Source organism: Schistocerca piceifrons, chromosome 3 (assembly GCF_021461385.2).
Source record: "Schistocerca piceifrons isolate TAMUIC-IGC-003096 chromosome 3, iqSchPice1.1, whole genome shotgun sequence".
In the NCBI taxonomy this organism is placed as follows: domain Eukaryota; kingdom Metazoa; phylum Arthropoda; class Insecta; order Orthoptera; family Acrididae; genus Schistocerca; species Schistocerca piceifrons.
The window spans coordinates 733,513,077-733,536,312 of NC_060140.1; the positions used below are offsets into that span (position 1 = coordinate 733,513,077).

General features: G+C 41.4%; 1 protein-coding gene across 1 annotated transcript in view; it reads left to right on the forward strand.

Annotated features, from left to right (window-relative positions):
* LOC124789015 (UDP-glucosyltransferase 2-like) overlaps positions 1-18,278 on the forward strand; it is a 58,250-nt gene extending 39,972 nt beyond the window's left edge. Inside the window, exons 4-6 of the mRNA XM_047256301.1 lie at positions 8,773-8,995; positions 9,088-9,307; positions 18,002-18,278. Of these exons, the coding sequence (XP_047112257.1) occupies positions 8,773-8,995; positions 9,088-9,307; positions 18,002-18,278 (720 nt within the window). The remainder of the gene's footprint in view (positions 1-8,772; positions 8,996-9,087; positions 9,308-18,001) is intronic.
* The last annotated feature ends 4,958 nt before the right edge of the window (positions 18,279-23,236 follow it).

Below are 23,236 nucleotides of genomic sequence, written 5' to 3' on the forward strand. Positions count from 1 at the left end.
CTGACATTGATGCTTGTCTGTTGACACGTCGATAGTGTCGACGCGCATCAAAGAGTTTTGACCGCGCCGGCTAGAAAACGGGCCGTGGTGATAACGTCCGTGAGTGGTGCAAGCAGTAGTTGGTTCGGCAACGGGCAGTGGAAGCAGTCGCGTGTGCGAGCGACGTGTTGGCGGATCCATCGACGTGAGGCACATCGTGTTGTTGGCTGGGCTCTGGTGTGAGAAGCGACAGAGAGGAAGCGGCGGTGGCTGTCGCGGCAGGACCCTGGACCTGCTACCAGCCCGAGGACAGCGGGTGATATGCCGAGTTACATATCTTTCACTGTCCAGTTTAAAGCTTCTTACAAGGTTTGGAAGCGTCCTTGGAGTCTTCGTTGGTCTGTCTCCTTATTTTTGTTTAGTAACTATCACGTTGTTTAGTGACAAAAGATTTTATTTGTAGAGCCGGTACAAAACTGTATCGTTTTGAGAATAACTGCCACAGTGTGTTAGCGCACGTAAACGCTCTTGAACGTTTCCTGCAAGATAAGGCATGGATGTCACACTGAGTTAGTCGCTGAAAATCTCGTTTGAGTAGCCAGCATAAGGCTGCAGCTGTTTTAAGAGTAACTGCCATAATGTGTTAGCCCGCGTCAATACTTTTGAACGTATGTCTCAAGTTAAAGTATAAGTTCATTGGAAGGGCTAGGAAAAACCGTTTCCGTTTGGCAGTAGTTGTTACCGGGTGTTAGCTCACGTAAATGCATTTGTGTATGTCTCAAGCGAGAGAAAACGTGATGCTATCTGTTAGCAGTGGTTAATTCATTTGATAAGCACTGTATAAAACTGTTACTGCTTTGGTAGTAACTGCCTTTGGAAACCGGGTTTACTTTTGCTTCTTGACAAATTTTGTCATACAGCGTTCATGGTCGGATAGTTTGCAGGAGGCCTGATCTACTGCCTTTAAGATACTTGGAATTTCAGTACATTCTTTTGACGAAAGAGCAATTGCAGCTGTGTGTTAGTGCCCGTAAATTGTAACTTAAGGAATGTTTTAAAGTGTTTAATATTCAGCATATGTCATTTGACAAAGAGCGATTGTTGTTGAGGAATAGTTCTCGTATTCTTAGCTGGTGTAAAAAAAATATATGTTAATTTTAACAAAGTAGTATGCTGAAGCGAGTAATTTCCCTAAGTTTCATTATGGGGACGGATTTTAAAATAACTATTGTTCAGTGAAAATTTGTTTGTATCTTCGTTTGTTAGTAATTCTTTCCCAATGGCTCTCAGTCCAGGACCCTGTGTTCTAGCTTACCAGCTCCAAGGTACATCCGTTTTTCCACCATGAGTGCAAAGATGATGTCAGATGTTATAAATATCTTCAGTCGTCTGAAATGTTGAGTAGTTTCGAGCGGCACAGCTTACTGGCTGAGTCATATAGAGCCAAGATATTGGAAGATATTGTACGTATGATGTTCCTTATGACAGTTATGGAAAAATTTGCGAGAAGAAGTATTTAGGACACCAGTTACTATAAAACCTATGAATGCGACACATTCTGAGGCAATCACGTCACCTATCCGAAGTCGCATCCATCCTTATCGAGTATGTGATGGACTGACGTCACCCACTGTTACACTGATATATTACCAATCATTAATGGCTAGCTCGCGTTTTCCGGAGTTCCACTTCGTGTGTCGTGGCGATGCCTCTCAATCTTATTGGTGTGTGTGTAGGCAAGACAGATTTCATGCCTGTATTGGTATTTTGTCCCTTCAGTTTGGATGCTTTCTCACTGCTGTGCCAATTCTACTTGCCATCGAGGGATGTGCGAAGAACAAGGAATGTTCCCTGATTTGGTTTCAGTGAGATAAGATGAGCTCTGAGCACTGGTGACGGTTTTTACACCTGCATATATATTCCATGAGACATTGTAAAATTCACGACACAGGGTATGCCATACCAACAGTACGGATTTTCTCTCCTATTCCATTTGTGTATAGAGCGAGAGTAAAATGATTGACAGTATGTTTCTTTCCCTGCTTAATCTCTTTTATCTTATTCTCGTGGTCCCTACGTAAAAGAGGTGATGGTAGCAGAATACTTGTTTCTCAGTTTTATTTGACTACAGGTTCTGGAATCTTAGCTAACATGACAACTATGTAGCCTTTTTACCCAATGTTTGCCATTTAAGTTCCCTTAGAATTTCTGTTTCACTTTCATATCATATTTACCGACCTAATCCCACTCTGTCAACATGTCACCGAATTCGTTCAATTTCTGTTGTCATGGCTACCTGATAAGGAATCTACGCACTGGAACAACATTATAGAATAGGTCGTACTAGCGATTCTACGTGATTTACTCGGTAAACGAATTGCATTTTCTCAGAACCCTTCAAACAAAGCTAGATCTTCCGTTCACCTTACTTAATGCTGATATTACTTGATCATCCCAATTCACATCGCTTTTTAATACTGCCTCTACAGACTGATACTATGTCATGTGCTCCAGACTGGAACTTAGCCACGGTGGAAGATTATCAGAGTTGTTAATCAGCTCCACCTGACTTTCTCTGTAGACTGGTGGTATGCTAGTTTGAATTTTAAACCCCAAACGTAAATGTGTTTGAATCTTGTTGGTTGGATGCCAGTGACCAGTTACTTGAATGAGAAGGTGCTAGCTACTCTCTCCGTTTAGCAGAGCGGGCAGCGTACCAATGGCCACGAGCGATAAAAACCCCGATATTTCACCATCTCGTTGAAAAGGGAGTCAAGGATGGCCCTGTTAACCCGAATCCGCTATCGTAGGTACACACTGTAGTTATCCAAATCATAATTAAATTGAGGTGGCCAGGGAAGAAGGATTAGTAATGCACGGAAAAAAGAGCTGCAATAACCTTCAAATGTTAATGAGAACCTTTTTGTTTTGTAATGAATAGCAGTTACAGTAGCAAGGGACTGAGAGTTACATTTGTTTCAGCTATTGTTTAAGATGAGAACAAGCGAAAGACTGCGATATCAGACGAACATCTTCCTTTACGTGCCGTGTATGTTTCTTCCATATGTCTTGTTAAATATAATTCTCCTCAAAAACCAAGAACTCACTGCGAGAAGAATTTTTACTCACGTTAACCATTACTAGATCCCCAAAAACTTATCTCAAGCATTTTGTAATTTTAGGCAATTGCATCACGGAAAAATAGTACGTTGTTCAACATTGCAATGATTAATTTGGTACTGCCACGTTGGTCTTTCAGTAGTCTTGCTTATCGGCGCATAGTAAATGGAATAAAGGATCGGGATGCAATATTGCATCCACTACCAGTCGGCAATTTGGGTGGGTAAACCTTGAAGACAAAACCACTCAGAACTCTCGCTATCGCCAAGCCATGCGTTGAAACCACTTAACGATTGTCTTGAGACAGCATAATGACTTGAGAACGCGGTCCTACCGTTGTTCTAATAAATGTCACAGCTGGAAATCATACTTGTACACACATTCAAGATCAGCCCCTACTCGTACACGCTACTGCGTGTAATATTTATCGAATGACCTGTCGCTACTCAGATTCTGTTGCGGACATTCTGAGCTGTCTCTGTATGTTCATTTTTTCACAGATGGTTGCGGGACGTGTATTGCTTCGTACAGAATGTCAAATCAAACATCTTTCAGCCGTCTAAATTTCCAAATGATTTTATTGGGCCACAATTTTCGACGATATATTAAGCTATCTTCAGGCCCCCTGACCGACGTATAAGAAGATTCTCACATTTGGTCCAGCCGAAATATGGGCCAGCATTCAAAGACTGGTATCCGTAGACTTTTGAGTCAGCGATCACTTCAGACATGACCTGCCTACACGTCGGTCAGTGGCCTGAAGTTGGCGTAATATATCACCGAAACTAGTGGCCAGATACGATAACAATCTGGAAATTTAAACGGTTGAAAGATGTTTGATTTGACATTCTGTACTCGGAGCAGTATCCGAAAAGCGACAGTACACTGAAAGTACAATATTGCATCAGAAATGAACAGTTCTGTCGAGCGTTGATGTACGTGATCTGCCTCTCAGGCAGCCCGTTTAATCTTTGTAGCACAATACTTTAGCTGGTGCCCCCTCTACTGAACATTTGCTTCCGTCCACGTGAGTCGTGATAGATGCATCAGATTTAGAAAATGAATGAAAAATATGAATTATGTGTACATTAAGCCAAAACGCTGCTTTATGTAGCAGTTGCTACTATTGTGACTTTATTTTCATTGGCTGTAGGTCTATTCCGCCTCAAAGGCCATTTCCAAGCACTCTGCAACATATAGTACGGTATTTAGATCATATATCTGTGAGTTTTCGTAATAAATAATTATTTTGTACATTTGGCGTAAGATTTACTTCCATATTACGTCGTTGGCGCCCTTGCTGTCAGATATCTTATATCTTACTTGGTGCGTTTTTAAGCAAAGCACAGGCGAAATTATAAATTTATCGCTAAGTAATGTCTCGGCAGTGGAATTTTTTCTTTGTTGCCCAATATCGTTAAGATCTTGTTAACATTTTGTAAGTTTGACAGCTTCGAGTTATGTCAGCGATGTTACATGGTTACATTTTTTTTTATAAATCTATGGAGTTGTGTGATACTAAAATCTTTGCAGCTGTATACTGGTGCTCGTTTTATGAAATTATCCGTGGTCAATAATTTCAATAAAATTATCAAGACAGTTCTTATGTTTTAAATAGGTTTGTTCGTTTAAAATTTTTCCTGGATATTTGGGGGTGTGGATATAGAGTTCTGTCTCTTCCAGAAAGTTCAATATTGCTCCTTTTGGTGTTATGTGCAGAATTTACATCGAATTTTCAATCTGGTCTATGTTGTGATTTTCAGTTTTTACATGGTTAAATAGTGTAGATGGGTTTGTGTCACTGTCTCTGGTATGTTCTCGGTATCTAATTTGGAAATTTCTTCGTGTCTGACCTATATAGAATTTTGCACAGTCTTTACAATTAATTTTGTATACGCCAGGGTATGAATACACTCGTAGTTTCGTATTTCCGGAGTTAATTCGTGTCTTTAGGTTGTGTGCAGTGCGGTATGCAAATCGAACTGTGGTCTTCTTTAGTAAAGAGTTAAGTTTGCTGGATATATTGCCTACATATGTTTGGGGCATGTATGTTATTTTTTGTTTCGTTGATATCTCTCTGCTTAATTTTATGTCACTTTGAATCTTAGTGTGAAACTGTTTGTTGTAGATTTTGTTGACTATGTTTGGATGGAAGTTGTTTTGTTGTGCTGTATATCTGAGGATTTCTAGCTCTTTTTGTATTGCAGATTGTTGTATTGGTAGCTTTATCAGTCTGTTTATCATTGCATGAAAGTACGCGTCGTTATGTGTTCGAGGATGACACGAATTTGCATTAATTACGTTATCTGATGTTATACGTTTTCTGTAGATTTCAAATTGATGTGCATTATTAATGTTTTTTTATTGTAATGTCCAGGAAGCTGATCGTTTTATTGTTCTCTAGTTCCATTGTGAATTTTATGTTGGGGTGAAGTTCATGTAGTAGTCTGTGCATCTGTTGAATGTCTGTGTCAGAACCGTCTATTAGGAGCAGCGTGTCATTTACATAATGGAAACAATATACAATTTTCTTTGGAAGTGTGTTTGTGGGGCTAAAGAATTTTTGTTCTTAAGTGTTTAAAAATATATCAGCTATGGTGCCAGCTATGCTACATCCTATGGCTACTCCATCGTTTTGGATGTATATTGCCTTGTTAAATTCGAGTTAGTTTTGGTTTAGTACTAATTTTAGCAGTTCAATGATCTCTTGTATACCAGTAATGGGTAATTTTCTATACTGTAGCAAGTTGTGTTCTATAATATCAATTGTTTCCTTTATAGGGACATTAATGTATAGATTGGTGATATCAAAGGATACGAATTTTCCACTCTCTGGAATTATTACATCTTTTATGCTGTTTACTAACATCCTTGAGTTTTTTATTGTGAACCGTTTTTGAAAGGATGGTGTTTAGTTTCCTACTAAAGAGGTAGGTTGTCCTATCTATACAGTTAACCACTGGGCGTATTGGGATTTGAGCTTTATGGACCTTTGGTTGTCCACGCAGTTTAGGTGGCCTTGGGTTCATTACTATGTATGTTTTTTTTCTCAAAATCCATGAATTTAAACAGAGAAATCTGACCCATTAGCTACTGTTCTCTCTAACCTTCATTAGATAACAACTAAAATAAAAAGTTCTTAACGTGTAGGGTTAAGAACGTCAGAGACTACTTTATGTCTTTGTGAGATATTCTGATCTATTGCACAGCAGACCAGCACAGGTATTTCCCATCTGAATAGCTATTTCACGCGCTTTTATGCTGATGGAAAGATCTATCTACACGAAGATACTTCTAGAAAAAACAAGAGGTTTTCTGCGTTCCAATACAAACGTGACGCCTTCATAACTTCCGGTTACTTAGCTCTCGTCTTCCCACTCTAAGCAACTCACCGCCTTTAGTAATTAAAATTCAGCCAACCATGTACCTAGTGTCATTTCAAGTGCAACCTCTTGCTTTAATTGGGATACAAAGAGAATAGTTTATTACATCTCGCCTTATGGGTGGCATGAAATTATTCTATTTAAATTTTAGCAATGCCTTTATTTATTACTACTATTGTCAAATGTACGTAAAACAACATAGAATAGGGTACATTCAGACATTACTATCTATCGAAGTTGCTATTTTACATGGTGTTGATCGCTAATCTTGTCATCAGATACTAGTGAATTCTTTCTCTTTCTTATGTCCGTTGTATTACATTTATCTACATTTCAACATAGCTGCCACGCGTACCATCAAGTGGAAATTTCAATCTCCTTCTGATATTTCTTGCGATTAACCAATGACGAAATGATGCTGTACATAACAGTTCCGTCAATAAGAAAATCTCATAATCTTCCTGATTCTGCGGGCTTGATCGTTTATGTATAGTTGTAGTTAAAATAGGAAGTACATTTTGTGCCCGTCCTATCAACGAAGATCATCGTTCAAAGTGGATGGCTATGATCAACTACGCGCTGAGGTCCAGTGCGGGTCGTAATTATCGTATGGCAGGGAAACTGGTAGATACATTAGTGTGTTAACGCGGAACCATTCACACTGGAAAACAAATTAGTTCCAGTTATGACCATCAGATTTAAATCTGGCGTTGTACTCTCTTTGTAAGACAGTATGACGTCAATCCTGTCATATGACAAACCATAAAGTAAATGAATGTATGGCTATTGGGAAGAGAGACCATGCGCTGCTAGTGAAACTGTTTTATGTGAAAGAGAGCAATTGCAGTGCTGCACTGAGAGAGTATCGCCGACTGGAAGACATGAGGAGAAGCCCGATGTCATTAAGTGATTTAAAGAAGATGATAATGAAATTCTAAAACACGGTGAGCTTGGTGTGCTACTTGGAAGAGGAAGCCGTTCTATCCCGGTGGAGACTATTGTCGACGTTGCTGTCGCCGCAACTGGCCATGCAGCACGTGTCCTGGGCAGTGGTAGTGCTTGTGCAGTGTCACGTGAATTGTCCATCCCATGACCAACAATACGGAAAGTTTGACATTGATAGCTATGCAATATCCACACCCTAAGCAACTGAAACCTCATGATCAGCAGCAGCGTTCAGAATTTGTTCTTCAGTTTCCGTCACAGGTAGAATTTCATGACTTTTACTCTGTCAATATTCTATGGAGTGACGAGGAACATTTTACTCTACAGGGTGCGGTGAATACACAGAACTGCAGAATTAGGGCACTGTTAAATCTCGTGCTGAGCACGAAAAGCCTTTGCACTCGGCGTATGTGACTTTGTGGTGTGGAGTCAGAAGTGCCTTTATTATCGGTCCGTTCTTCACTGAAAAGAATATACCCAGATGGCCCGTATGGTGTCCCGTGACGTCTGCACATTATCGAGACATACGTAACAGAAAGTCGTTCCTGTTTTTAAAAAGCACAACTGTGAGGACACTACTGTTTTCACGCAAGATGGGGCAACACTTCATGTCGCTCGCCCGGAGAAACATCTGCTTAATGCAGCCTTCCACGAATGAGGTGTCTCGAGAAATTTCCCAGATTCAAGACCTGGAATCTCTACTTGATCTGAATGCCAGTATACAGGAGAATGTTGCTCAGATTCCACCGGACCTGCTGCGAGCAACTGTTGATCACGTCTTCTACAGAATGCAGATTTTCGTTACGTTTCCAAGTGGCTGCCGCAGCAGGACCTGCTGGGTGAGTGTACGGTTAATAATTAAATCACCATTATGCCTTTCTCACTTGTTTAGCCTTTCTGCTCACGCTCTGTTCCGAGCCAATAGACATGCAGACATTTCTATACCTATTTCTTGCATTCACGGTTACCAGATTTGCCCCAGATGGCCAAAATTGTAAATAATTTTTTTCACAGAGTATCGCACTCGCATGAACACTTTGGATTATCTATCAAGTTTCTTTACCATACGATAATTACAGCTCACACTAGCAGTATCTGGACTTCACCTGTAACCACGCTGTACTTTGTTACTGGAGCAGCAATATTCTTAGGATTGACGCTGATGAATTGAAAGTTACTCCTCCTTCAACGTACCATAGTTAGTGAAAACCGATTATTAATTAAATGGTTGCCGTTGTTGGAATGTGGAGCTATGTGTTTCTGGAGACTTTTGTAGCACAAAGTGTAGCTTTATGACTTTCATGTTAAATATTAGTGTCAGATGTGAAGCGCATCTGTATATCAGGATGTGAGGGAATTCCTGGACGGTGCCAGGGACGGTGTGGTGTACTTCAGCCTGGGCTCCAACGTGCAGAGCAGCGCCATGCCTCCAGAGACAGTCCGTGCCTTCCTGAACGCATTCGCTGGAATCCCGCAACGCGTGCTCTGGAAATGGGAAGCTGATCGACTGCCCGGTCAACCGAGCAACGTGATGACCGCCAAGTGGCTGCCGCAGCAGGACGTGCTGGGTGAGTGTGCGGACGCCCTCCACTGTAACGGCCTGCAGGGCTGCCTAGCGTAGTGACTACTGCGGATAAGTGACGTCATTGTGCTGTTACAGCCCATCCGAACGTACGCCTCTTCATCACTCAGGGAGGACTACAGAGCTGGAACGAGGCAGCTTATTTCTCTGTGCCCGTCATTGGGATTCCTTTCCTAGGAGACCAGATTTACAATGTTGAAAAGATGGTCGGCTTAGGCGTTGGACGAAGGCTGGATTTAAAAGACGTCACCAAGGACAGTGTTCTGGAAGCGGTGCAGACAGTTCTGGAAGACAAGAGGTGAGGGAATTTGCTTTTTAGTTCACCAATAGTTAGTAGCACACAGATGCTGCTCACTCTTGCAGGTCCACGGAGTTGGTAATAGCAGTACAGTGCCCTAGTCGATGGAGTACTCGTTCATAATTGTGATGGCAATATTCTTCAGACTATAACGAAATACAAGATCTGTTAGTCTCAAAAATTCAATATGTTTACAACTGCAAGGCACACGGTGATTTTAATTTTTGTATAATCCATATGACTACCAGTGGCAAAATCGGAAGGTTGTTTATTAGTCAAAGTCGCTGTATTTTTTTAAAATGAATATTAATAACATTCACCGTTTGTGACTGGATTCTAATACATTGAAATGCACTGTACCTCTCGTAACTCTGTTAGGAATGTCTACACAAAGGAAGTTTCAGAGGGTTTCTTATTTAGATCCACATTTATATGTGATAATTATGTTTTTGAGCTGAGTTATTGTCAAAAATTACTGGACGTCTTTGCTACGTTACTAAGAAATTAGTAATGGAAGATTAGAGTTTAACAGCCCGTTGAAAGCGATGTCATTACATGCGGAGCACAAGATTTGATTTTAATGACTGCTATCCCAATCCCGCGGCGCTCTCTGCCGTATTTCGGGACAACACAAAACGAACTGTAGCTCTTAGAACTCTTTAGATGTCGTCCGTCAACCCCGTCTGATGCGGATCCCACGCCGCCCAGCATTTCTGTAGAACAGGGCGGACAATCGTGGCGTAAGCAGTCTTTTTAGAAGACTTGTTGCACATTATAAGTGTTCTGCCAAAAAGCGCAGTTTTAGTTTACTTTCCCCACGACTTTATCTATTTTATCACTGAATTAAAGTTATTCGTTATTATAAACCATAGCCGGCCGCGGTGGTCTCGCGGTTCTAGGCGCTCAGTCCGGAACTGCGCGACTGCTACGGTTGCAGGTTCGAATCCTGCCTCGGGCATGGATGTGTGTGATGTCGTTAGGTCAGTTAGGTTTAAGTAGTTCTAAGTTCTAGGGGACTGATGACCACAGATGTTAAGTCTCATAGTGCTCAGAGCAATTTGAACCATTATAAATCATAATAACTGAGCTGAGTTTACTGGCTTTAGATTTGTGTGTTTTCTCGTAACCCGAAGTTTATCGGATTCCTCTTGGTACTCATGCGAATGACTTCACACTTTTTATTATTTAGAGTCAACTGCCACTTTTTGCACCGTACAGATGTCTAAATTATTTTGAAATTCTTTTTGTTCGTGTGATAAAGACGGTAAATCAGAGCATCGCCTGCAAACAAGCTTGTGAAAAACGGTATCAAAAGTCCTCTGGAAATCTAAAAATTCAATATAAATTTTTTACGATCTCCGTGTATATCACTCATAACTTCTTGCGAATAAAGAGCTAGTTGTGTTTCAGAACTATATATTCTGAATCCGTGTTGGCTGTTTGTCAATAAAACGTTTTCTTCGAAGTCATTCATGTTAGAGCACAGTATATGTTCCAAAATCCTACTACTAATTGACGTTAGTGATATGGCTGGAGCTGCGCTCTACCATAGTACCTAATAAGATAACTGTGCAGAACAGAAATGTTCCAGTTTTGCATACTTGCGGTTGGACGAAATTAAAAATAGGTAGAAATACATTTCATGATATGAGGTAAAAGAAATGTGACATAATACTGTGAGAATGGCACTTGAATGTTACTTTCTTTACCTGTAAATGTAGTATAATTAACATTGTTTCTTTCCAGTCATATGACAGTAGATTTTTCCGACATCATCGCGAAAGTAATTCGAATTTATAGAATATTTTTCAACACAAAATACAACGAAATAGGAAAATTAATGAGAAATTCGAAAGTAATGATAACAAACAATATTGCTTGTGGTAATGACTTTGGTCGCTGTGGTTTAGAATATCCCTGCTCCGTATCACTATCAGCATCTTCCATCTCAACTGTAGTATACTCAGTGGAGTCTCCTGAATTTTTTGGAGACATAGTATTATTGTCGTCCATGCAACGTAAGTTCCACCTGACGGAATCTATTGTTTCGGTTGGTGTAGGAAAAAGATTGTTTCTTATTTGTCTGCACATTGTTCCATGTGCCGACTAATTGCGCTAGCTTCCAGCTGTTGATGGTGGTGCCGCCGAGATACATCAGTGGCTGACATCTACCCAGTCCTCTCCACTAGGTGAGGGCGAGACATGTTAAGTAAGATCTCGCACACCATCAGTGGTGAAGAAACCATCGCAAACTCTAAATTTAGCGACATTTCATCTGCTGACAATGGACGCATAAAGCTGATGAACTGTTTCGCAAGGCTTTCATATTCATCAATGAGGCTAGTGCCTTTTTACTGTGGAACTAAAAGATTTGCCGCCGCCTGGATAGGCTGGCAGCTTGCTTTTGTTGTGTCTGTAATTGCATATACAATACATAGATAGCCTTCTGGGGACAACATTGAGATATTTTTTTTAAAAGATACACCGCTACAGCAACTTTAATAAAATGATGATGCACGTCGGACAACAGGGCATTGTCTGCCTCAAGGTGGGTGATGGCAGTAGACACTGGTCGTAGTAAGCTACTTGCTTGTTGAAGTTAGCCTCATGTGTCCTCCTTTAACGCAGCACTTCTTACTGTATTATCGAAACGAAGTGAAGTGGAAATAATGGATTCTACAAAAGCATCTTTGTTCTTTAGCAGCCTCTCAGGACTTTTTAAAGCTCCAGCGAGTTTGTGAGGAAAGTCTGAAAGATACAGCAGACTTCCTTTTTGCTTCGATTCCAGCAGAGCATGAGATACGTGGCTGAATTTGAATGCTTTGATTATTTTCTTACTGATCTGGAGTACAACTAAAGCTGTGATGTCTTTTATGAGGAGACTGATGCTATGAGCGGATCATCCTATACATATTACATGCCTGCAAATTTCATCCACTATTCTCCAGGCACCCTGCGTATTTCTTGGAATACCGCTGATCACTGCTATGAACTTTTCGTCCTTATCTCTTGAATTCCTGTTTCTCTTCACTCACCAGGACGTATACTGTTGGAAAAAATTAATTCTGGTGTCGTGACAACGAAATTAACCCCTTGGTGTGCGGACACATCAATTCATACATCAGAAATTAAAGCGAGAGCATTTGATCGTTTAATGTTCTCCGTGACAACAGCTTGAGCGAAGTTGTACTCATAACATGGTGGTTAAGAGGCTCGTAGCCAGGACGAATTAAATGGAAAGCTTTCATCCATCATCCAGTGTTGGGGTCTCTATCACTGATAACGAGGCTGCTGAAGTAAAGACGACTGCTTTTACGTATGTGCCAGAAACTGTTCTGGAAGTGCTTGACGAAACTGACGTGGCGTTCGAGAGACGATCCTAGTTATGAGGTGAGGTCAAAGACACGGTAAACATCGATCTAGAACTTAGAACTACTTAAACCTAAGGACGTCGCACACATCCGTGCCCGAGGCAGGATTGTAACCTGCGACCGTAGCGGTCGCACGGTTCCAGACTGAAGCGCCTAGAACTGCTCGGCCACACTGGCCGGCGTTTCAGTAGTAGTTCTCGAAATTTTTCCTCATTTTTGTAAAGGTTCCTGATTCACACACTTGATAGCTTGTAGACACAGTCTACGCTTCTGGAAGTTATCTCGTACACGAGTAGTCACTGCATTATGATATACGGTTCGCCGTACTTACTCTTGGCTTTTGTTTGGCTTTCGATAGACCTTGTATTTACAATGGCCACCCTTCCGAATGATGACGCATGCTGAAGAACGCTGGCCGCATTCTAATGTGCCATATGTCATGCAGCCCTTTATATATCCTCACTCAATTTCTAGACGGTTAAAAGCTTCCGGGGAATCTAGCAAGATACAGACCGCATACGTGAGAAAAGTGATCGAAACGACGTAACGTTCGATATGTATGCAACAAACATAACGTACAGTTAACGTGGGTAGAATCTTAACTGCCCAAGTCTACCAGGGAAACTACGATGGCTACGTTCAATTGCGATAGTCTATTGTAGCTTACAGTAGTTTTACGAATCTGGTTACAGTCGTTACTCTCGTAAACTGTTACTATTAAATCTTAATCTATGATCTTCCCTCAGCTTTTGGAATTGTGGTGATCAGCCAGTGTGAACTCACATTGGTAAGCCAGCACTATAGCATCAGTAGCCGCTATTTCTCATCCTCTGACGTGTAAATTAAACAATGGGAACTCAAGGATAAAAAGAGTAATCTCTGGTTATGGGACTGGTGTTGTTTCCGTGTATTTCTCTTCTGAGCACACATTCCTACTTAGCCGTTTATCTCCATACAAATTTCATACAACTACAACTGGCAACAGAGTTACAGGATAACTTTTTCTAAACCGCGTAATTGCCTCCCATTGCGACACGTAACTTTGAAATTTGCCTCAAAGGTGACTGCAACGATCTTCTACATTCGTGAAAAAGCGTGGTTCCCACCAACATCATCCTCGGGATCTGATACGCTTTAAACATAAAGGTGTCGAAACACACGAAACAAAACCACAGCTCAGAAGTCCATATGAAATGCAAGATGGGTTAGAAATGTCAGTTTGGCACCAAATTTTACGATAGTTCTGCCAAACCCCACCGTAGATGTGTCCACGATGAGCTCGTCACAACCGCCTTACCCACATTTCACCCCATGTTTCGATGCCTTTACGATGGAGGCCAGAACCGCGACAGCCAACGTAGAAATCACACAGTTATCTCATGGGTGGCTGAGGTAAGTATTTCGGACTCACCGCCGCTCACTATCAACACGAAAAGGCCTCAGTGGGTGGCATAAATGGCGTGAATTTAACCATCCCTTTCTAGGACGTCCGCGTTAGGCAACACGTTCGACACCCTTTGGGTGGCTTTGCTCTAGACAAGCCGAGAGTCTTTGAAGTTTTTGAAGTAAAACTGAAATGTGCGCAACAAAGTTGCGTGGGTGGCACCAACGATGTAGCTAAACTGCAGGGTCTTACACACTTCGCCGTTTTATTCACGTTACTTTGGATCACATTCAAATTTCGTCGAATTATTTTGAATAATTCCTAGGGGTTCGAACCTGTCTACCAGAGCAAAAATTACGGTTGCGCTCCGCTCGAAACGGGTGTGATCATGTACAATAGAAAAGAAGCCCCTAAATGTCCTGAGAGATGGGTTGAGATATCCGAGGGCATCAGTACTGTCAAAGATTGTCAAGAACGTCTTTCTGTTTTACTGATGCTGATTGCACTGCGAATATCTATATAGCTAGTTTTGATTGGACGTGGTGAGTTGATGTTAGTCAAGAACGGCTTTAAAGCGACAAAGAAGCCTTTATCAACACGTCAGCGGGTTTGAACAGGAACAAGACTACGAGAAGTAGGATGTTCCTTCTGCGATACTACAGAAAGACCTGCAGCCTCCTGACTGATTTCTGGCATCGATGGTCAAGGGAATACATGGTCGCAAGAAGATCAGGCTACGGACAGCCACTTGGAACTACTGAGAGGGAAGACCATAGTGTTGGCCACATGGCTGTGGCGCATTGTACTGCATCTGCAGCAGCAATTTGAGCAGCGTCTGGCACCACAATAACACAGCGAACCGCTACAAATCGGTTACTACAAGCACAGCTCCGAGCCAGAGACCCTGAGAGTGCATTTCACGGATCCCAAACAACCGCCAATTGCGATTTCAGTGGTGTCAAACGAGAGATCAATGGAGGACAGGGCGGAAGTCTGTCGTGTTTTCTGATGAAAGCTGTTTCTGTCTCGGTGCCGATGATGGGCGTTTGGAGGTTAGGAGGAGCAGAGTTGAGGGCCTGCGTGCTAAACATACTGGACTTGGAGTTAAGGGCCAGGGTGCAATTTCGTATGACAGAAGGCGAACTCCCCCCAGACGCCGGGATTGCAAGTTCGTAGGTCAGTCTGGTGATTTCACCTGAAGTGCTGCCATTCATGAATAGCATTGTAGGGGTTGTTCCCAACGCCCACATACCGCTGTTGCAACCCAACATGATCTGCAGCATGTGGATATGTTGCCTTGGCGTGCTCAGTCACCAGATCTGTATCCAGTCCAGCACTTACGGAACTTAATCGGACGACAGCTCTAGCGTCATCACAAACAGCGTTAACGGTCCCTGTATTGACCGACTATGTACAAGAGGCATCAAACTAAATGCCGCAAACTGACAACCGGCACCTTTACAACACAGTGCATGCTCATCTACATGCTTGCATTCAACCGTATGGCAGTTACAGGAGTTATTAATGTACCAGCATTTTGCATTTGAAATGGGGTAACTGGTGCTCACTTTAACCTGCGATATTGCAATGTTAATTACTTATATACTAATGTATTCCCAAAATTTCATTACCCAACATAAATTTTTTGTGTTGCGATTTTCTCCGTCAGAATATACATATTAGCAACAGGTTTATTTGAGGAAAAATCGCCCCTTATTGCTATTAAGATTTGAAAATTAGAGTTACATATGTTACGGGATACCTTGTAGAGCTGGAACACTAGTTTAATTCGAAAAGAAAGCAGGAACGGAATGGGCTCTGGTTGATTTCAGAAACAATCCCAGTATATGGGTGCATTTCAGAAGAGGAAATCACAGAAAAACTAAATCAGCTACATAGCTACTGCGTGTACGATGATTAAGAGCAAAAACAGAAAGAAATGAAAGATATGGTCATAGAAGTGAAAACTTTCTACTACACATGAGTCTGCAGACGAGTTATATGCGAGGTAACTGCAAGTGAGTGGCTCCCAGCTGCCAAGACATTTGCATGAAGCTTTGTCCTAGCCGGGACTGTTTTTGAAGTGGCAACTATTCCATTAAGTCCCCAGCTAATTGTGTTGAAATTTTACCGATCGTCCATAGACAAAGGAATATGTTACACACATGATGGGGTTGTCACATCTTGCTGCTGGTGTAAGAGGACATGTAATGCGAAAATACCGTCCAAGATGCACAAGTCGAGCAAGCCCTCTACCATTGTCTCCAGGATCATCAGTCCTTTAGACTACTCGTGCCAAGTTCGTCTCAAAAGTGTATACTATTCCCACTGATAAAGTGGTAGAATTACTGCAGAGAATTTTACAGTCTTGTCGAGAATTATGACGTGGGAACTTTGAAAGTGTAACATGGAGTACTTCCATTGACAAGTAAAAGTATAAACTGTAATAAGTACTCTTTGTGAATGATCACATGTCTTGTTGAGGTTGACCGCTTAAAAAATGACAATAATCAACAAATAAACTATTATACAAAAATGTTTAAAGTTTTATATAAATTCACGACCGTAGTCAGTGTTACTATTTTTTTTCTTTGTCCTTGTAAATTCCCAACACACATTATTTGCTTACTTTATTCTGTAGAAAGTATATGTAAAATTTTAATGCAAATACGACTGACTCAAAAACCAGCATACAACCAATGAAACAATTTATATTACTGTATATCTATTCAGTACAAGAATCTACATTCTGTTTGGTCTTCAGCTGTCAGACAGTGCCACAGATTATTCACAAGAGTCGTATGAGCAAATGTATATTCGATGATCTCCACCTAATGAATGAAGGTACAATTCTCAAAATGCGTGGTGGGAAGATCGATACATGTGACTGTTTAGAGTAACTAATATTTTAATATCATTCAAGTTAATGTACTTCGTCAGGTTCCTTAGGGTAATGCGTCAAAGCTACTTCATCATGGAACCAAACACTACATAGTACACATGGAGCTGATACAAAAATTTAAAAACCAGAAATAATGAATGTAAGAGACCAACAATAAATATGCACAATCGGATACACAATAAATAACAGACGACAATACAAAGCTACAACGAAAACCTCTACAGGGTAAATGGACTGTTGAAAATATGGGTTTCGTATTGAATGTCCTGAGTTCTCCTGGAAATACGTCGATGTGGATCCTGCAAAATACTGCATATCGTTCTGTACAATGGTTAAAGAAGTGCTATGCAAATGGAAATCATTATTGCTGTCTTGTGTTGACTAAGATCGTGTGGCAGTTCTTTCTGATTGATCCATCATTATTTACCATAAATTTCACGAAGGGTGTGTGTATGAAGGGCACAGTTGAATTTTATGATTCATTAACAATGGCCTGCATGAACGTCACGAAGTGCCTCTGCATATCAATCTGATTGATCTTTTTCTGGTGTAAGAACATATTTTACGACTGCACAATTTATTGAAAAATGTAATGGTATATGTGTGCCAAATGAACAAGCTTAAACGTTTCAGTGTCAGAGGTACCGCTGACTACCTCTAAAGTAAATGGAGCACTAGTTACTTTCTTCACAATATATTGAAAGTCATACATTCAAAAAACTTCTCGCCTAACTGTGACTCCATTGAGATATCTCTAAAAAACACAAAATTTTATGTTGTGTTGCATTACCACTCTCTGTGCTCCAATTAGATACCTGAAATATCAGTGATCATTTGATTCGAAGCTCTTGTTGATCCTATCATTCTATTATTGACATATGACGACATTATTTGGAAAAAAGCACAAACAATGTTTATAAACATTTGGTGATTGTATATGATTAAATGTTTTATACAGCTCAGTCTTACTATGATCTGCTTGTCAGTACGACTGCTATCATAATTTGTCCAAATGCAGTTCCCTTTCCCTGTTGCAGCTACCAGGAGAACATGAAGCGCTTCTCCGCCATCTACCGGGAGCACCAGAGCACGTCCCTGGAGAGGGCGGTGTGGTGGGTGGAGTACGTGATCCGCCACCAAGGGGTCCCTCACCTGCGCAGCGCAGCCCTCGACCTGCACTGGTGGCAGCTGCTGCTGCTCGACGTCATTGCCTTCATACTGGCTGTGGCGGCCGTCGCGGCGTTTCTCCTCTACAAACTGAGTCGGTGGCTGTTCACGTGGCTCACTCGACCCAGCAAACTGAAGGAACAGTGAAACTGTTGTTGCCTGATGTTCCTTTATCTTTCAGCACCAATGTCTGTGTGTTTCTTCCATGCAAACTGGCTGAATGTATATTCAGTGTAATGATACAACTGTCGAAATCAAAGAACCATTGACGACATTTCATCAGAACTTCAAAGTGGACAAAAGGAACATATCAAGTACATGCATTTAGAATTTGGTTTGCTATAACATTAAACCATTGTACACTTGCTGTATAAAATATATTGCAGTGTCTGAACGATTGAAATATGTCACCCAGCATGACGATCTTGAGATTACATATTCGGTTAGGGCAGCATAAATCAATGACTTGCATACTAAGTCCAAGTTTGTTGTCACTGAACTAATATCTTATGAGCTCCTCTTCTCTTGAGATACTGCTATCCTTGATATCATGGTTGTAGTCTAACATCCCTGTCCGTAAAATTAAAGTTAGATTTCAAATTCCTTGCTTTGTTCATAATATGTGGTAACAGTAACGTTGCTCCAGTATTTTTAAGAATAACCACCATATCAGTAACTGATTGCGCTTACTGGCACTCTCTGAGGCCTAAAAACTAAGACCATGCAGGTGAGTCACCAGTCCCTCTGCCGCAATACATGGTAACAAATGAAGTGGAACTCAGATATGAGCGACTAATAATACTACAGCAGCTGTAGCATTGTTCCACGAGAGGAAAAGCCCCATCACCACTGTGGTGCTCCATTTTCGGTCTACATACGAGCAATACTGGTCCAGCATTTCATGTCCAGTTCGCTTATCTGAGTAGATAAGTAACTTCAGTGTCCTAAATTAGAACTTACTTGCAGTTACTAAGTGCACTGTTATGTAAAACAGCTCAATAGCTGAAGTTCTCAACTGTCTGCCACACTGAAGAGCCTGCCCCAAGTGTAACACGCTGTCAGTATGTAATCGACAATGATAATTTCATTTTATGCGCAACCAGTGGTTGGGATACTTTTCACAGCATGACAGGCATAAAATTTATCATCCCAGCCTCAGCTCTCCCAACATCTGAAGAGGCCCAGAGGCTTCAGTTAGCTCTCTCTGAGTTAGAAACAAGCCTGGATGGTTATCGATCTTCACATATTTTAATAAGTCAGGAAACGCACTACAGCAGTTTGCTCTTCTATACTTGATCATGATCAGTACAATTCCATCAGCGGTATTCACACCCAGCCTGCAAGATATAGCGTGGGTATGTGGTAACTGGCTTCAGTAAGTGCAATCCACTCTACAAATGCCGGAAATCCGGAATGAAAGATATGTATGCAGTCCATCAGTAACACATTTAATTGTGAAAGAAGTGCAGTAACTTTCTGCTCATTCGTTAATTCACCACAAGTGATTACAACAAGGTGACATGCCTTCACGATATACTGTCACCAACAGACGACAGCGAGATGCCACATTCATCAATCCACTCCCTTTCTCACCAATAGTGCACAGGTCACTGACTACATAACACTTAAAAATTAAATACTTCTCTGACGTCGTTTGAAGGAAAGCGTCTTATACAAACGTTCACTTAACAAATGTAAATAAGTACTTACTTAATCAAGTGAAAATAACTCCTTATGTAAACATGAGATCAGCCAACTTATTTTCTCTACTCACATAAGAGAATTGAATAGGAAATGCTGGGGAGTGTAGTCTATTTCCAGACCGAATAGCGAGCAGCATTTGTTGGTGGTCTGAGTCGACTTTCCCGGAACAACCATATAACCGCCATACAGGGTGACTAAGAATAAATGTGTCCTCTAACAATGTAGAGCAATTGCTCACAGATAATTTAACAACATGCATTTCTTGCTTTAGTATTGTTAATAACTCATATGTCTACTCCATGTAGTGTCAATGCACTTTGTGGAAAATAAACATACGCGAGGCGTGTTTTGCACACTGCGCCGCCATGAATAACAAGGCGAGCTCTGGAAGGGTCGTTATGACTTCGTTAAACATCCTGAGTTACTCTCTGTGACGTATTGAGGTAGAGAGAATGGGGATTCGCGTGATGACTCTCCAGTTTGCAAACCTACGACGGAAGGAAGCGCATGACCACAACAATCCGGCAGACCACCTTCCCTCATGCGGCTACTCCGCTCCCTTTTCTCCAGTCTCTCCCAGGCTGCCACACACCGTTCACCCACATTACTTAGATGAGGTACACTCACTACATATTTGTCCTTCTCACTTCATTTTACAGTCAACTCAGATTTAGCAGTCTTGATAATCTGCTTAGAATTTATATCTAAAACAAGGAGCTGCATGTCATGATCTGATAGTCCATTTATTATAGGTTTTATGATATGATTGTCTTATTTGCGGTGGTTGTTGTTTTTGTACTGATTTAGAGATACAATGACAGAAGAATGAATTTGTAATTACTTTGCTTTTAGAGAATTTACGTCTTTAGTCGTTTTTGGTCAGGTTTTTAAACGTTTATAACTCGGAAAATTTAGGCCTAGATCACGTCTGCCTAACTAGTAAACAATACGAAATGTGTTAGTTAAATACGATTTAGAAACGTTTAATTACACTTTCATTGCGACAATAGACATTGATGAAACTAGTAGCTATCTTTTTTAAACGGATTTTGCACTATCAAGAAAACTTGAATAGAATTTTTTGTGTTTATATCACGCAAAATTTCGGGTTACGTCGCGATTATCGGGACTTCAGCTAAAGAACAAGGTTTTTCAAGAAAAAGCTCTGCTGGGATGCTAATATTCAGTTGTGTGACAAGAACGGCCACTACAGAAAGTATACAAAACAAAGAAAATTTAAATTTGACACTATTTCCTTTAAAAAAAGTTAATACCTGAGATCTCACTCGGCGTCCGTTTCAGATGATTTCAATGATTCTTGACTGCCTGTTCAAATGCCTGTAAGTTACCGATCGCAGGTGACAAAATTAAGACCTTCAATGGGTTCCTTTCCAGGTAAATATTGATTTACCATGGATCCTGCACGAAACCGAGCGTTCGTGAAGTGTGGCCGAGTAGTGTGACGTCACAATTTATTTGCTGGGCCCGTATTTCTCGTTGGCCCCGGCGCATGTCGCTAGGTGGGCTGTAAGAGTCAACCACTGCAGTCCGCCAGTCGTGTCCAAACTGCCAGTGTGAGCACAGCAGTCGACAGGAAGTGTCGAGACACATCTTTACGGAGAATTCTAGACGGGACACATTACTTCGCAGGTGCACCAGCGGAAGATGTCACAACTCGGACAGCAGTACAAGCCAACTTGCGCCTTCGTAGCGATCGTTGGCATCCTGCGCTACAATCTTTGGCATCAGAAATGACTTTTTGTCCTAGTTCTATGGGAGCCTATTGCCTCGGTGAAATACATGACGCAGGACAGTTTCCAATAGTCTGGCTATTGCTATAGACCTCTTAAACTTTTTTAAAATCGATTTGCAAATTGTAAATAATATTCTGTGTCGTATTCAAGTCCAGTATCAGGATTTTCTATACATTCAGACGTTATATACGGATTATGATCGTTTTTATACGGATCAAATGCGGAAACAGTGAGTGGAGCTTTCCTTTTATAATCCATAGCTTTGCTAGTTTATTTACAGTTCGTGTAACTTATCGACCGCTTAGTTCCACATATTGGCTCCTCACGTCATCTGGGTAATACATTGCTTATGTCGCTGTTACGTTAGTTGCGTGTGTGAATTCCTAAGGGACCAAACTGATGAGGTCATAAGTCCATAGACTTACATACTACTTAAAGTAACCTATGCTAAGAACAGCACAGACACCCACGCCCGAGGGAGGACTCGAATCTCCAGCGGCCGGAGGGAGCGCAATCCGTGGCATGGCGCCTCAAAGCGCGCGGCCACTCCGCGCGGCTACGTTACTTCTAAAGTGGCTAAATGTACGCCGTTCATGACCAACTGTGAATCTTACGTATTTCAGAGCTTTGACCTAAGGACTGTGTTATAGACCAAAACCAGTAACCAAAACTAAAACTGATAGTGATCTAGACTACATTTTATAGAAATATTAACTACGATCGTTGTGTTACATAATGATTGGAGTATGAGAGTAAGTTGAACATAAAAGAAGTAAAAAAAATCATGCCTGCTTACCATTCAGATAGGTCGTCGAAATGTTTTCGTGGCATGAGAAGTAACCTATGACACGTGTTACATGCACCCAGGTTAGCCGAGAGCGCTAATGTGCTGCTTCCTGGACTCGGATAGGCGCGCCGGCCCCGGATCGAATCCGCCCGGCGGACTAACGACGAGGGCCGGTGTGCCGGCCAGCCTGAAAGTGTTGTTCTTGGCGGTTTTCCACATCCTACTAGGTGAATACCGGGCTGGTCCCACATCCCGCTCCATTTACACGACTCGCAGACATTTGCAAGACGTTCGCACTATTTCATGATTTACACTAGACGCAGACAGCTGGGGTACACTGATTCTGTCCCAAGGATACGTGGTGGCGTCAGGAATGGATATCTGGCCACCCCTTCGAATTAACCGTGCCAAATCGGTTTGTAACTGTGCCGACCCTGCGCAAACTGCGGAACAAAAGCTCAAGCAAAAGAATAATAATAATAATAAGAAGAAGAAGAAGATATCACAAGTATTCTTTTAGCCCAGATAACGAATATCAGAAATGTCGAATGTAGGGAAACAATCGTGTAGTCTCCAATTTTTGTACAGTGGTAGGGGGTAGCGCCACGTAACACACTAAAAATCCCGACCGGTGAGATGTGAGTGGGGCGTTTTTAACGGTCCAGTTTTTGCCTTGAATTACTCGAAAAGCGGGCTTCTAGCGAACGTGTTTCCCGATTAGAAGTTCAACTACATTAAATTTTCTACAAAATACTTCCTGCTATTTCTTCTATAGGACTAATAATTTCCGCTTGCAGGGATGGAAATATCGCAGGTCATTAAAGATATTGTTTGAATTGTATAAAATTAATGTTGGCTGC